This window comes from Ochlerotatus camptorhynchus, unplaced genomic scaffold, assembly GCF_037179485.1.
Source record: "Ochlerotatus camptorhynchus isolate MF236.1 unplaced genomic scaffold, CSIRO-AGI_Acam_v1.1 ptg000343l, whole genome shotgun sequence".
Taxonomy (NCBI): Eukaryota; Metazoa; Arthropoda; class Insecta; order Diptera; family Culicidae; genus Ochlerotatus; species Ochlerotatus camptorhynchus.
This window is the reverse complement of record NW_027040831.1, coordinates 1,323,708-1,337,706: the sequence shown is the minus strand read 5'-3', so window position 1 is coordinate 1,337,706 and position 13,999 is coordinate 1,323,708. Positions and strand designations below refer to the sequence as shown.

Here is a 13,999-nt window from a genome sequence, read left to right as displayed (position 1 = left end):
CATATAAAAGAAACATAATATTCTCGGTAAAATGTGACGTGTGCTTAGTCGCGGTTCGAAAGCATAGTTTAGTCCTACCGGATACATCATGGCATTTGAATAGCTTCAAGTCACCAGGCTTGAATGATCGTCGGTAATAATTATATGTTGTAATGTATGGAGCCCGGTGGCCTAGTGCTGATTATTTTTGCTTACTGAGCAGAAGATATCAGGCAACTACAACATGTACAGAAACATGTACAGGAACAACTTTGATAAACATACATTCTGGTTGTCTGGGAAGGGTTCTATCGCAGGATTCGTCTTGGTAAATAGTTTACTGGGTATCATTTTTGGTGACAGAAATTAGAAATCATATCAGAAATTTTAATATGGTCAAATATCCGATTCGACTAGTTATCAAATTCAATTTTTGTCAATTTCTCAATTTTGTATATTGTCCAATTTGGTCAAGAATCTAGTCAAGATTGTAAAGACTCATTTCAGCTAAAACAATGTTTTTCTACATTATGAAATAATTAGATGCCATGATCCAATTTTGAATTGGTAGGATACAAGAAGAGGTTGCAAAGAATGTGTTTGACATATTAAACCTGTTTATTTCACTTCATGAGAGTCACAATCAGCGATTTTTCACAAACTCACTCACTCACTCACTCACTCACTCAGCGATCAGCAAATCGCTGATTGTGACTCATAGAAAGCAAAATTTACAGGTTTTATGTTTCCAACGCATACTTTGTAACCTCTTCTTGTAAGTTACAAGTAAAACATGCCATCATACCATCTTTTGGTTTTATTATTCCGAAAAACATTATTTTAGCTGAAATGAGTCTTTGCAACCTTGAATCTAGTTCAGGCAATTGATAAACAACTCAAGAATCCTACAATTTGACCAATTTTCCAGCATGGGAAATTTTGTGGATTATTCAATCAACTCTAAATAGAGTTGGAATTAGGGCGTAACAGCTTTTGTAAACAATGACTTCTCTCGATAATTTCTCGGAAGTCATGGCTCTCCCTAGCAAATCAACATCACCATCGAGTAGAGGAAGACTTCTCCTACCCGATGGATATGTTGGTTTGTGTAGGCGTGCCTTGATTTCTGAAAAATCAACAAGATAATTCATTGTTTACAAAGGCTGTTACACCCTAATTCCAGCTCTATCTAGAACTATCCTATTCAACTAGCTCAGATCCCGATGCAGAAATGACCAATCGTGCAAGTTTAGAAAGCATCCACTTTAGCCTAAAGGGTGTCCACGATGAAATTGCCACACACAAAATTGATTCGCAAAATTCGAGTTTTCATCCGATTGCCATCAATTTTTCAGGGATTGAGAAATAACTATTAAACTTCATTTTACCATTTTACTCGTATTTTATTTACAGTCCATACGCAAATGCCCGCACCTTGGCCTTAACCCCGGCCATAAGATTCTGCACAACCTGTGAATCAACCGTTTTTTGCATGTAAACCCATATGTCGCGAACAACGCGAACAGTTAGCACAGGATACAATTCACCAGACGAAAAACCCACACAAAGTTTATTGTACCACACATCACACAACCAACAGATATAAATACCACCAGCATCCCGGCCAAGTAGTTAGTTCAAACCAAACCATTGTATCATCTACACGTGAAATACACAACCGGTCAAAGCAACGCAGTGAAGCAACTTCATTTTCTCCCTCCGACCGAAGCCAACCAAACAGCCTTTGTCAAGGCTAGAGTTTAGAACTTTCTCACCGTGAACCAAAACCAGTGACCTACCCCAAATCATTTCACTCCGCCGTTGCCAGGCGTGGAAGCTACCGAAGAGGATTCCGTTGCGCGGACACCATACTTTCTTCAGTTCCTCGACTGTCTTCACTACCTTAGGTCGTTTAAAAAGGTGCTGCTTCATAATCGCCCAGTACTTCTCGATGGGGCGGAGCTCCGGAGTGTTGGGAGGGTTGAACATTTTCAGCACGAAATTGACCTTATTGTCCGCATACCACTTCAGCACGTCCTTGGAGTAGTGGCATGAGGCCAAATCCGGCCAGAAGATCGTTGGGACGTTGTGGGCCTTCAGGAGAGGAATCAGCCGCTTCTGGAGGCACTCTTTTATGTACACCTGTCCGTTCATCGTGTCCTTGGTCACGAAAGGTGCACTCCGCTTCCCGCACGTGCAGATGGCTTGCCAAACCAGGAATTTCTTCGCAAATTTGGACATCTTCTGAGTGCGGACATGCTCCGGAACGCTGAACTTATCCTTGGCCGTGAAAACAGGTTGCCGGGGATTAGCGATTAGCGATGGAACGATGCGAGAGATCCTTGTTCTCGTGATGAATGCGCAAGATTTTATCACGCACGAGCTGTTCTTTCGACTCCATTTCCGCCAATTTTGATCACAGGACTTTAAAACTTGCAGGATGTAAATAATGCACTATGAACTAAATCCACCCAAATTTTCATTAAATTCTACCCAACGGTTAAAAAGTTAGAGCAATTTCATAGTGTGGCAATTTCATCGTGGACACCCTTTAATGGGAAGCTAACCGCTCAAAAAATAAAAAATAAAGTTCTGATCTCAGGGCTGGTAGTGCCTATGTAATTTAATAGTAGTGACGTGAGTGACTAAAATAACGATAATAGTGACCAAATAGTGACTTTAAAGCAATCAAAAAGTGACCCACTTCGAGAAATGTTATAAACTAACTTTTTCTGAAATCCACATTAGGAACAGAAATTCACTCAGTTCCCCTACATCTTACATATGAAACACTTGTCTTTAATCCCATTATAATTTAATTTTTCTTTGAGCATGTTGAGACCCGAAAATTATTCCGGATTATACGCTTTTTTCCTCTGTTCGGGACACCAGTGCGACCAGTAATTTGATCTATTGTAGTATATCCCGTATCCTTAGTTTAGTGCATGTTGTATTACTTCATCACTATTGAGAAATGATGGAGTATTCGGTTTTGATACAGTTATCATTCTTGCCTTCATCGCAAGTAACCAATTCTAATTGGTCCCGCTATTTATTCCCTTCGAAGAGTGAGAGCACCCTCCAAAATTGGATTCCTTAGCAACAAAATTAAGCAATGACACCATGCATCACAGCCCTAGTCTTAAACACTTCAAACTAGGGAACAACGAATAGAATATTGAGAATCACATAGATGAAGACTAACTAACGCATGTTTCCTTGTTTCAAGATCATCCTCGGTGGACAAAGCTGAGTCTTGTCACTGTCAAGCATGAGCATGAGCATGATTGACCGCCCACGGTTGCTACTCTGTCATTGCCAGATCAGCTGTAATTACACAGAGAACCAATAGACAAATGCTTGGGCCTAGCAATCATCATCAATGTGTAAAAACTGATGATCTCAAACTAGGCAATACCAGCGCCGGCCGCGCCCGAACGCAGGTCAAGAAAGAAATGGGTAGAAATGTGTTGACGTGACACTCGCTTTGATGGAAGCCGAGAAATCCTCTGCATTTCCACGAGGAATCACTGGGATGTTGGGTAAGAGGGTAGGGTTTGCAGCAGGGTTCGTTTTGGTAAACGATAAGCTGAATTGATATACTAACGATAGGGAGGGTTTACTGTATAAATAAATAAAAAGGTATGATCGCACCCAAATTGCCAAGTAAACCTGCACCAACAGCAACCGGCCTCCTCGTAATCTTTCTTCGACCCATCACAGATATCTCCTTCAAACAGACGTCAAAATTCCGCCGAGTATTGCCACTATCAACAAGGCATAAAAAGTAACAAGGACTAAGATGTGTTCCTTTGATTACTGAAAAATTCTATGCCCCTAGTTTGAAGTAGTCAAGACTAGGAATTGGTGGTAGATCTTACGTCCCGTAACGTACCACGAAAAGGTGATCTTACCACGTTACGGGGCGGATTATTCGCTTAACCAAACGCTAATTCGCGGTCGGATTTCTTCGGTTTCTCCTCTAAAATTCTGTAAGTAAATTCCATCTCAACAGTTATAGCAACAACATCACAATATTAAAACTTACTGAGAAGCTTCTTTTCGTCGCTAACCAGATTTACCAAATGCATATATGACGTAACATTTTAGGATGACTTTCCTAACGACTGTTGCTTTAATTATAGGTTATTTAGCTTCCAAAATGAGTTTGGTAAGTCCAGCTATTGTTTATTCTCAATATTTAAAATCTTTGATACTGTTCAGTATATCTTTCAAAATACAGTTATTCCATAACGTAACAGACTTTGTTCACTTTTATCGTTCATGTTGACCTTTATTTGACTGGCGGATTGGACTTACCATCAACGCAAGACAAAATACATGAAAGGAACAGGTTCTAGGGAAGACAATGTTAGCCTTCCACCCCGAGTTCAGATTGACGGTAACGAAATCGAGGTGGTCAATGAGTTCGTGTATTTGGGCTCACTGGTGACCGCCGAAAATGATACCAGCAGAGAAATTCACAGACGCATTATGGCAGGGAATCGTGCCTATTTTGGACTCCGGATGACGCTCCGGTCGAATAAAATTCGCCGCCGCACGAAGTCGGCCACGGCCACGGAACGTGGACTATGGTCGTGGAGGACCATGGTGTTTTCGAACGGAAGGTGTTGCGTACCATCTACGGTGGAGTGAAGATGGATGAAGGAACGTGGAGGAGGCGAATGAACCACGAATTGCACCAGCTGCTGGGAGAACCATCCATCGTCCACACTGGGCGACTACGGTGGGCTGGGCACGTCGTAAGAATGCCGCACGACGGCCCAGTGGAAATGGTTCTAGAAAGCGACCCAACAGGAACAAGAAGAAGAGGCGCGCAGCGGGCAAGATGGATCGACCAAGTATAAGGTGACCTGCGGACCCTTCGCAGACTACGAGGCTGGCGAAGTGTGGCCATGGATCGAGTAGAGTGGAGACGACTTCTTCGGACAGCAGAGGACAACAAGGCCTTAGCCTGATTGGTAAGTAAGTGACCTTTCTATACATATTTATTTCACTCATCCTGTTCCTTGGGGGTAGCCTAAAGGGTAGATCAGTTCTAAAAAATCGATATTGAAAATCAGGGGGTCACAATTTTTGAAGATTTTGAGTTGAAACATCTATTGAGAAACGCAAGTTTGCAACTCTAATTAAATGAACAACCATCCTCAAACTACGTCGAGTAATTGAGTTGTTTGAAGCTAGCTAGGTCAGTCAATATACTTATTAATAAGTTTCTGTGAATAAGAAATATTTCCCTGAATTTGAATGAAAATCCCTGAGATTCCCATTTTTCGAGGTCTAACAATGAATTCCCTTATATTCCCTGATTTAACAGGTTTTTGAGGTAGTCGACACCCTGCAATCACCAAAATATCCAAGAAAATATCAAAATTACAGTGCAAATGTCAAGTTATTTCCTAAAAGCGGTCTTCTTCTTCGCTTTTCAAGCTTATTGCTTATCGCATATTAGCTTATTGTATGCTCTCAACTTAGTGTTCTAGATGCACTATCACAGTTATTAATGGAGAGCCTTCAAAAGCGGTCTTAGAAATGCTAAAATGGACAAAAATCGGAGAAAAGACTTGAACAACGCCAAAAACCATTGCGAACACAGCATTTTTCAATTCCATCCAATCAAGGAATCAAAAAATATCTCTAAATGGCAAAATAACAAGCGATCAACGCTGGGGTTGCGACACATCTAAATCTCAATTTTAGATAGTCGGAAAATCTCACGTTAGCGAATCAATCTACGAGAAATCTTTTTTCATCTCTCGCCTCTAAATCCATCTACTCGCATCGCTCTCCAACTGTTTGCAGGAAATCTTCAAAATCCTCATCAATCTTGGTTCTATCTAAGGGTGCGCACATCAGCAAAGCGATATTTTTCCTGCTTCGTAGATAGAGGGGTGCACCCTCGGATCAACGAGAAATGGAGAGCTATAATGATATAATCTTCTTCCTATTTTTCATGACAAACGGCCTTTGAAATATAGTTTGCTCGGGCCGGTAGAAGGAAACAAGCTGCTTCACAAAGTTACGCCAAAGATGATTCACGTGTGTGAATGGGAATTTTTTTGTTATGTCCTTTCTCGATTGCGATCAAGCTATGTCCTCAGCCGAGATGGGAAATGACAGGTGGGCAGGAACTCACGGTCTCCCAGTGTTGGTGAGTTCTTTGCCGTTAATGTTGACGAAAAGTTCACTATTTTGTTATACAGAAATTCAAAACAAAAAATTTATCTGCGGATTTGGACAGTTTTTGACCTGTTTCATACGACCGGAAGGTGTATGCTGGTCACAAATGCCGTGCCAAACTGATTTCCTACGCAATTAATCAATCTTTGATGTGAATTTCGCTAATAAACACGAGGAGCGTTTCTTATAGCAAACTTACCATAACAAAATGGGCATGGTTCATTTTAGTAAACAAACTAGCACTTCTACCGACTGTGTCACCTCTCTTACTCGCCTAGGTCCTCAACCGTGTGTATTGCAACAAAGCAGGCAAGCAATGTATCATTATGCTAAGCTATATTACAGAGAGACTTTATCGTTGTAGTAGTAGCAAACGTTTTGTCTTTATAATTGGTTACTTTATGTGTTTGGATTCGGTGCATCTAACCAATATAATAAGCCGTCTAATTCTGATATTGGCAACATAAGACTTGATATTAGTCTGCCTTATATTGCAATAAATACGTTTTGGAATGGAACAATAAACCTCCAAGAACAACAACTCCTAATGTCAAGATATGACAGATGTAAAATGTTTTTTTTTTTTTATCTATTAACTATCATCGTAATATCCGAACGCGCTTCAGACTATAAGTTCATCTTATTGGTGCTCCACGAGCCCGCAAGACTTTGGGATAAGGATGTATAGGTTAGTCATCATTAGCACACCGGATTTACGACAATGCAGTGGACGAACGCTCAACAAGCAATGAAAGCTGAAAAAGAGCTTATTCAGCTTTTATGCAGCAGTAATGTTTGTTGGAAGTTTGGAATGATTTCTGTCATATTTTGAGCGGAAGCTGATGTACTTTGATAGCGAAAAAAAATTCCATTGCTCCATTCGTTGATTAACATATTGTCAAACATATGTAATTTAAGATTTACAACACTTACACTTTGGTTCATTTCACATTAATTCAATATCAAAATACTGATTTTTACTAGCCACCTTATGTCAGTATCAGCTCATATAGTTGAAATATCAATGTCACTAGCCTCAATGTTAGTGCGCAAATGACATTGAAATCGTAATGGAACCTGCTGATATTCAATACAAACTAGTAAGTTTATTGAGATTAAAATAAGATTTTCAACTGTCCACTAGGGTAGATGTATCAGACGGATATTCGATCCTATTATGGTGCGTTCCACTTGTAGCCTATGGGAATTCCATAGGCCATAATTGAAAAACACACCATAATAGGAACGGATAGCCATAACTGGTACACCTAGTGATGTTCATAAGGATTCCTATGTCAAAGTCGTAGCGCCTGATATCATGCTTGCTAAGAGCATCCGCACCAATGCGTTGCTATTCGGGCTGCTAGTTTGACAACATTAGCCATTGCTATTTTAGTTAGCAACTTGTTGACGCACCGGTCGTTACTATCATGATTGTGAATTTACGTTTTCGGCTTTCGCACCGATAGTTGCTAAACTTATCGTCGATTTTCAAACTGAAATTGATCACAGACTTTCGTGATTGTTTTTTTTTACGATATTGATATACCTAACCATGAACACTGAATATTGCAGGTTAAGATCCAACTAAAGACACAGGTACTCAAGAAACGGTCCTCCAGAAGATCCGAAACATCCGTAAAGGTTATCAATTCGCAAAAAAGATCCACGGCCCAGCGATTTTTTGTTAAATCGCTTACTGTGATGCACATTAATGAATTTGAATCTGGGACCAGCATGCGCACACTGGTGGTCACGGAACTGTCCTCTGGGAGATCCGGAACATCCATAACAGTGGTCAATTCGTAAAATGTGATCGAAATATCGATCTTCGTATGCTCCTCTTATAAAAGGTGCACACCAAAATGCATAAAGGCATTTTCGGATGCCCATCTGGATTAACGGGTGGCAACTAAAGTTTTGGAATTTCTTTCTCAAGCTGTCAAAAAAAGACAAACATACTTGAAGAAGATCTGATTTATTGAAATTAAAGATACATTGTCCATTGTTGAAAAAAAATTAGTGAACATTTGAAAACGGTCCGTAATCGGATGTTCGGCGAAGCTTCCGTTTGATGTCGGAACAGGAGCGTTGTACGGCCTTCATGTCAACTTTGGGAATGCATCTCTTGATTCTACCAATCAACTGTTTGCAATTCGTGACTCTCCAGTTATTTTTGTACACCAAGGAGCTCAAAACCCCGAAGAAATCTTCGATTGGGCGACACTGAGGCAGATTTGTCGGGTTGTGGTTTTTGGGTACAAATGGGATCGAATGGGTATTCAGGAACGATTGTGTTTTTTAGGCGTAATGCGATGACGCTTTGTCCGGCCAAAACACGTATTGTCCATCAGCATGATGTTTTTGTAGAAAAGGGGTTCAAAATTTTCTTCAAACATTCGTTCTGGTACACATATTGATTGATTGCCAAACCAGAGGGCTTGAACCATGGCACGAGAAAGAGAACGAAGTCCTTTTGCGTCCATAATTTTGGCTGGTCTTCCACTACCTTGCTTGCGAGCAGTTGTTGGGGATCTTAGGATATGGTAAACAGTCGAAGCCGCAACATTTTCGCTTTTAAAATGTTGTACCGTATACTTTTTGCCGAGATTTCTGTGCAGTTCGTAGAACTGTACAACGCGCTCGCGAAATACTTCTTGTTTCGACGGCATTTTGAGCAAAACTGAGCAAGCATAAACAAAACAGAAAATACTAGCAGAAAGAGGAGAGAGAGAGCTCGTTTGTTGTTGAGCATAGAGGCCTCGAAAAAATTCCAAAATTTTAGTTGCCACCCGTTACTAGGTTACATATTTTAAGCTTGTGAATGTATAAATCTCGGTTGGTCGAATTTAATACGGTAGATTTATAAACATCAGAAAAAAATGTTGGAACCTTTAAGAAGTTCTAATTGATTGAAATTTGGGGAAGTTAAAAGATCTTAAATTTACTTCAGTGAAGATCAAACGCTTCAGGGCAGTTCCATTAAATTCAGGAAAATTTAATCAGTAAGTTACGTAAACTTCGGGTAAGTTCTCAATATGTTAGGGCAGTTCCATGAATATCAGGAAAACTGTGAGAACCTTAGGGACGTCCCTGAAACTTTAGATTAGTTTCGACAACTTTATCGAAGTTCCATTTATTTCAGCAAAATAGAGAGAACCATCAAGAAGTTCCGAACATTTAAGGATAGTAAAAAACTTCAGGGAATAAAGTTCAATGTTTAAAGGGAAGTTTATAGATCTTCTGGGCAGTTCAATTAATTTCTGGATAATTCCAGGAACATCATCAGAAGAACATAAGGGAAGTTCCGTAAACTTCAGGAAGCATTAGAGATCTTCAGGAGTGTCTGAGGAATGAAAAGAAGTACTGCGAATTTCAGGGAAGTTTCATAGGCAAACTGCGGGAAGAAAAGGGAAGTTCCGAAAACTTCTGGAAATTTTTGTGAACTTCAGGCAAACTTCAGGAATTTCAAAGCTTCAGGAAACTGCAGCAACATTTAAGAAAATCTGAGAAATTCAGGGATATCTAGAGAACTTTAGGGAAGTCAAAATTATTTCGGAGATATAGAGAAGTGGAGATAACTTGAGAAAATTGAAATTTTAAAGAACTTCCAAGTACTTAAAAGAAGTTAGACTAGAGAGCTTTAGGGAATTTACGAGATATTACCAGCACTTCCAATAGCTTCATAGCTTCGAGAAATTCAAGAAATTCCAGACTTTCAGGGAAGTTTGAAGCAGGGTTGCTTCCACTCACTTGCTATAAAACAATGGTTTTCTAAATTATGAGATCATTAGATGATATAATGATATGCTGTACTTGTAAGTAACAAGAAAAGGGTGTAAAGAATGTATTTGACTCATACAACCTGTCAATTTCACTTTCAAAGCGTCACAATCCACCATCATAAGATGGTCGATTGTGACGCTCTAAAAGTGAAATTGACAGGTTTAATGTGTCAAACACATACTTCACGACCTCTTCTTGTAACTTACAAGTACTAATTATCATTATCACATCTAATGTTTTCATAATTCGGAAACACAATTTTTTATAGCAAGTGAGTGGAAGTAACCCTGGTTTGAAGATTTGCATGCGAGATTTTTTTTGACAGGGTAGTACCAATATCTTCAATAGAATTGAGAGTACTTCAGGAATGCTTCGAGAGCAGAAGGAATGATCAGAGAAACTAAGAGAAGTTCAACTAATTTCAAGGAAATTGAAGAATGTTTAAGAAGTTCCAAGAAACTCAGGGAATATCCGAAACATCATCAAAGTACCAAGACCTTTATTTAAATTTCAGAAACATAAGTGATGTTACATGTGAGATCATTTTAAGGAAGTTCCATGGTGCAGAACTGCAGGAACTTCAGCAACGATCAGATGATGTTCAAGAAAATCGCGTGATATTTTAAAATGTTCAGAAATCTTCAAGAACGTCTAGAGACCTTCGGGGAAATATATAGATTTTTTGGTAGTTTCATTATATTTTGGGAAGTTCTCGGAACTTCGTAGATGATTAGATATCTTCTTGTCAGTTTCCTTTATTTAAGGGAAATTGCAGAATATTTCAAGGAGTTCAAAGAAATTATGGGATATTTCAAGAATTTCATGAATTTTGCGATGCTTCAAGAAACAATGCGAGGTCTTCATGATTATAATTTCCGGAACAATAGAAAAATTAGTGAACTTCAGGAAAGATTCAAAACCTTAGGGAAGTCTACAGAAGTTTAGGGAGAATGAGAGAGAGATAGAGAGATATTTTTGACGAAGTGCCGTGAGCTTCAATGAAGTTTTAAAAACTTCAGGAAAATTGTAGGAACCTAAAGGAAGATCAAGAAACTTCAAAATAATTCAATTGACTTCAGTATAATTGCGGGAAGCTTAAAAAAGATAATTAGAAACTTCAAGAAGTCTACAACGTGGAGCTCTTGGATCGTTTTTTACGAATTTATCACTTTTACGCATGGTCCGGACCTCCCGAAAGACCGGTTCGTGGCCAGCAGAGTGCGCATGCTGGCCCCAGATCCAAATTCATTAATGTAGCATCAAAATAGGTGATTTTAAAAATACGGAGCTCTAGGATCTTTCTACGAATTGGTGGCCTTTAAGGATGTTTCGGATCTTTCGAAGGACCGTTCCATGGCCACCAGAGTGCACATACTGGTTTCAAATCCAAATTCATTCATGCAGCATAACAAGTTGATTTAAAAAATCTAGATCCTTTTTTACTAATTTTCCACATTTACGGATGTTCCGGGTCTTCCAGAGGAATGCTTTGCTGTCCCTTAGGTCCACATTTTTGTCCCAGATCCATATTCATTCATATATCACAATGTTCATGAGAAAAACAAACCAAACATTTCATAGATAGCAACGCTTGGGTCGGTTGCTATCGCGCTGCTATATTTGTCAACCCGCTGTTCGCACTTGAATAGCAACCCCCAGTGTGGTTACTGCGTTATCAGGGTGGCCAGACCTACCGATTTATCGGTAGTCCTACCGATTTTCGGGGTGCCTACCGATTCACAGACGAAAGATTCAAAACCACCGATTTTTCACTTTTCCTACTGAGAATCACAGATTTTTAGATTATAAATAGAAAAATTGATTTCGACACGTTTAAAGCAGAAGAACTGAAGGACAGTGTATTGTTCTGGAGCACAGAGTCATCCCCCCCCCCGCTCACAAAAGTTTCAAGTATCGGGAAAGTCTTCTTAAGTCGACCTACCGATAACTACCGATAATGAAAAAAATAATCTGGCCACTCTGTGCGTTATGGTGGAGGTTGCTAAAATAGCTTTAGCAACGCATTGGTGCGGGTGCTCTAAGAATATCAGTGTCAGAAGTGAAATTCAGTGCTGTTTTATTCAACGCATCATTTTAGATTGTTAAAAGCAGTCCATTTCAACTGACATTTTAAAGCTTTATTGCTTGTTGCAATCTGCAAGGAAGCGACGAACAAAAAATTTAGAAAACGCTCCAACTTAAACTGCCACCTACATTAATATCAAAGCAACCGTGCCACTGCTTTGATTCGTATTCGTCTTATTCCTATGTTTCATTCTGATCATCTACTCTGTGATTGATAAAAAGCAGGGTCCCTCACACGCACACATTTACACGTGCCATTGCACTCATCATTCCCAATTGTTTATTTAAAAACAAAAACCCGTTTCTATGCTCTTTTTCCATTCATTCATAAGAGAGCAATGGATTAAAAGCGGAGGTTGGGTTGATTGCGTAGCAAAAAAAAAAACAAAATATTTTTAAAGTGCTCCTAATTTGTGTACTAACAACCACACACTTACAATAACTAATAGTTGTGTGAAATACGCTGCTAACACGTGCTTCGCATTTGGTTGTGTTCGTTTTCCACTCTCTCGCGGTCTGTTCCTCTCGAGAGAATAAGCGCAGAATTTGAGAGAGCGAGAGAGATATCGATCACGCACACTACTAGACGAAATGAAGAGAGGGAGAGTGTGCAACGCACTAGTGTTCGTGCATCTGAACTGCGTGGAAAGTATTGCGATCGTAAACATCAACTTTAACCACGGTTTAATTGGTTTGGATAAATGTTTGCATCTTCACCAAACCGAACGAACACAAAAAAAACGTGAACCACACCAGTCACGGTTGGTGATGCAAATGTAGCAAGTAAAATTATGTCAAGCGTATAATTTTGGGGCGAAGTAAGCCGTACATTTACGGGCGGTTCAAACAAGAAAACATCGAATGCTCTGGCTGACGTTTCAGCTCGTCTGGTGCCCTTCCTGATGGAGGTCTATACAAAACAGAACAATACTGACCTTTTCCGTATCCTCCGGAGCTGTGGCTGCTGGCATTGCTGATGGTACGTTTCCGAGATCCACTGATGAGTGGAATGATGGCCGCACCACTGCCAGCGCTCTGATGTCGCGGGGAAGACGTCGTCGAAGACACCACCGTCGCTCCAATCAACGACTGATTCGAGGTGCTGTTGCTGTTGTTGTTGTTGTTGTTGATGGTGGTGGTGGTGGTCAGATAGGCGGTCGTACCTTGTGGCACTAGACCGGCTACCATGGCCGTTGCCGTGGTGGTACCACTGCCTACACTGATCGGTGACAGGATCCGCGCCGGCGAGGACACTGCCGACGAAACACTACTGATCAAGCCATTCTGGCCAAGAACACTGCCACCACTGGTACCGCTTGCCGTCAAGATCACCGTACCGTTGCTGATCTTACCGATCGGCGGTAGGAACCGATTCTCACTTACACTAGTTGTTACACTACTGTTACTGTTACTTGGGATAAAACTAATGGTATTATTGCTAACGCTGTTCGTATGTACACTATTGTTGCTGTTGGCGGTGCCATTCTGTTGCTGGGTATTATTGGTCGTCGGTATGATCGAGACTTCGCTGCTCAATCTGTGAGGCGTCGGCCGATGCTGTTGTTCTTGCAGCTCAAGAAACTGAGCCGCCTGTAGTAACGCATCCAACCCGGACAACATCTTCAACGGCTTCCCGTCGAGATCGCTGCAAAGAAACAGAAACGAACGAAGAAAAGAAAAAAACACCATTAAGACACGTTCTGTGGAAAGCAAGTGGCTGCTGGAAACACTCGTCTGCATCTAATTAAAATCATAACGGTAGATGTTTATTTTCGCGTACGCGCGCCTTCCCCTCCCTCACCGTCACTCAACCCCGTTTCGCACCTGCTCTGGGAAGCTGATCTGATCTGCCGCTCGGCCGTACCTTCGATCTGGTCGGCGTACGGATTAAGACTGTGCTGGAGGATCGGCTGCAGCAGGAGAGAAAGTTATCCAAACCAACTGGGGA

The 13,999-nt window shown here is 40.5% G+C and overlaps 1 protein-coding gene across 2 annotated transcripts in view; it reads right to left on the bottom strand.

The window, feature by feature from the left end:
• Mnt overlaps positions 1 to 13,712 on the bottom strand; it is a 103,093-nt gene extending 89,381 nt beyond the window's left edge. For both annotated transcript variants that reach the window (XM_065231121.1, XM_065231122.1), the window contains exon 1: positions 12,987 to 13,712. In XM_065231121.1, coding sequence (XP_065087193.1) covers positions 12,987 to 13,671 — 685 coding nt within the window. In that variant the 5' untranslated portion in view covers positions 13,672 to 13,712. The remainder of the gene's footprint in view (positions 1 to 12,986) is intronic.
• Positions 13,713 to 13,999: the final 287 nt, after the last annotated feature.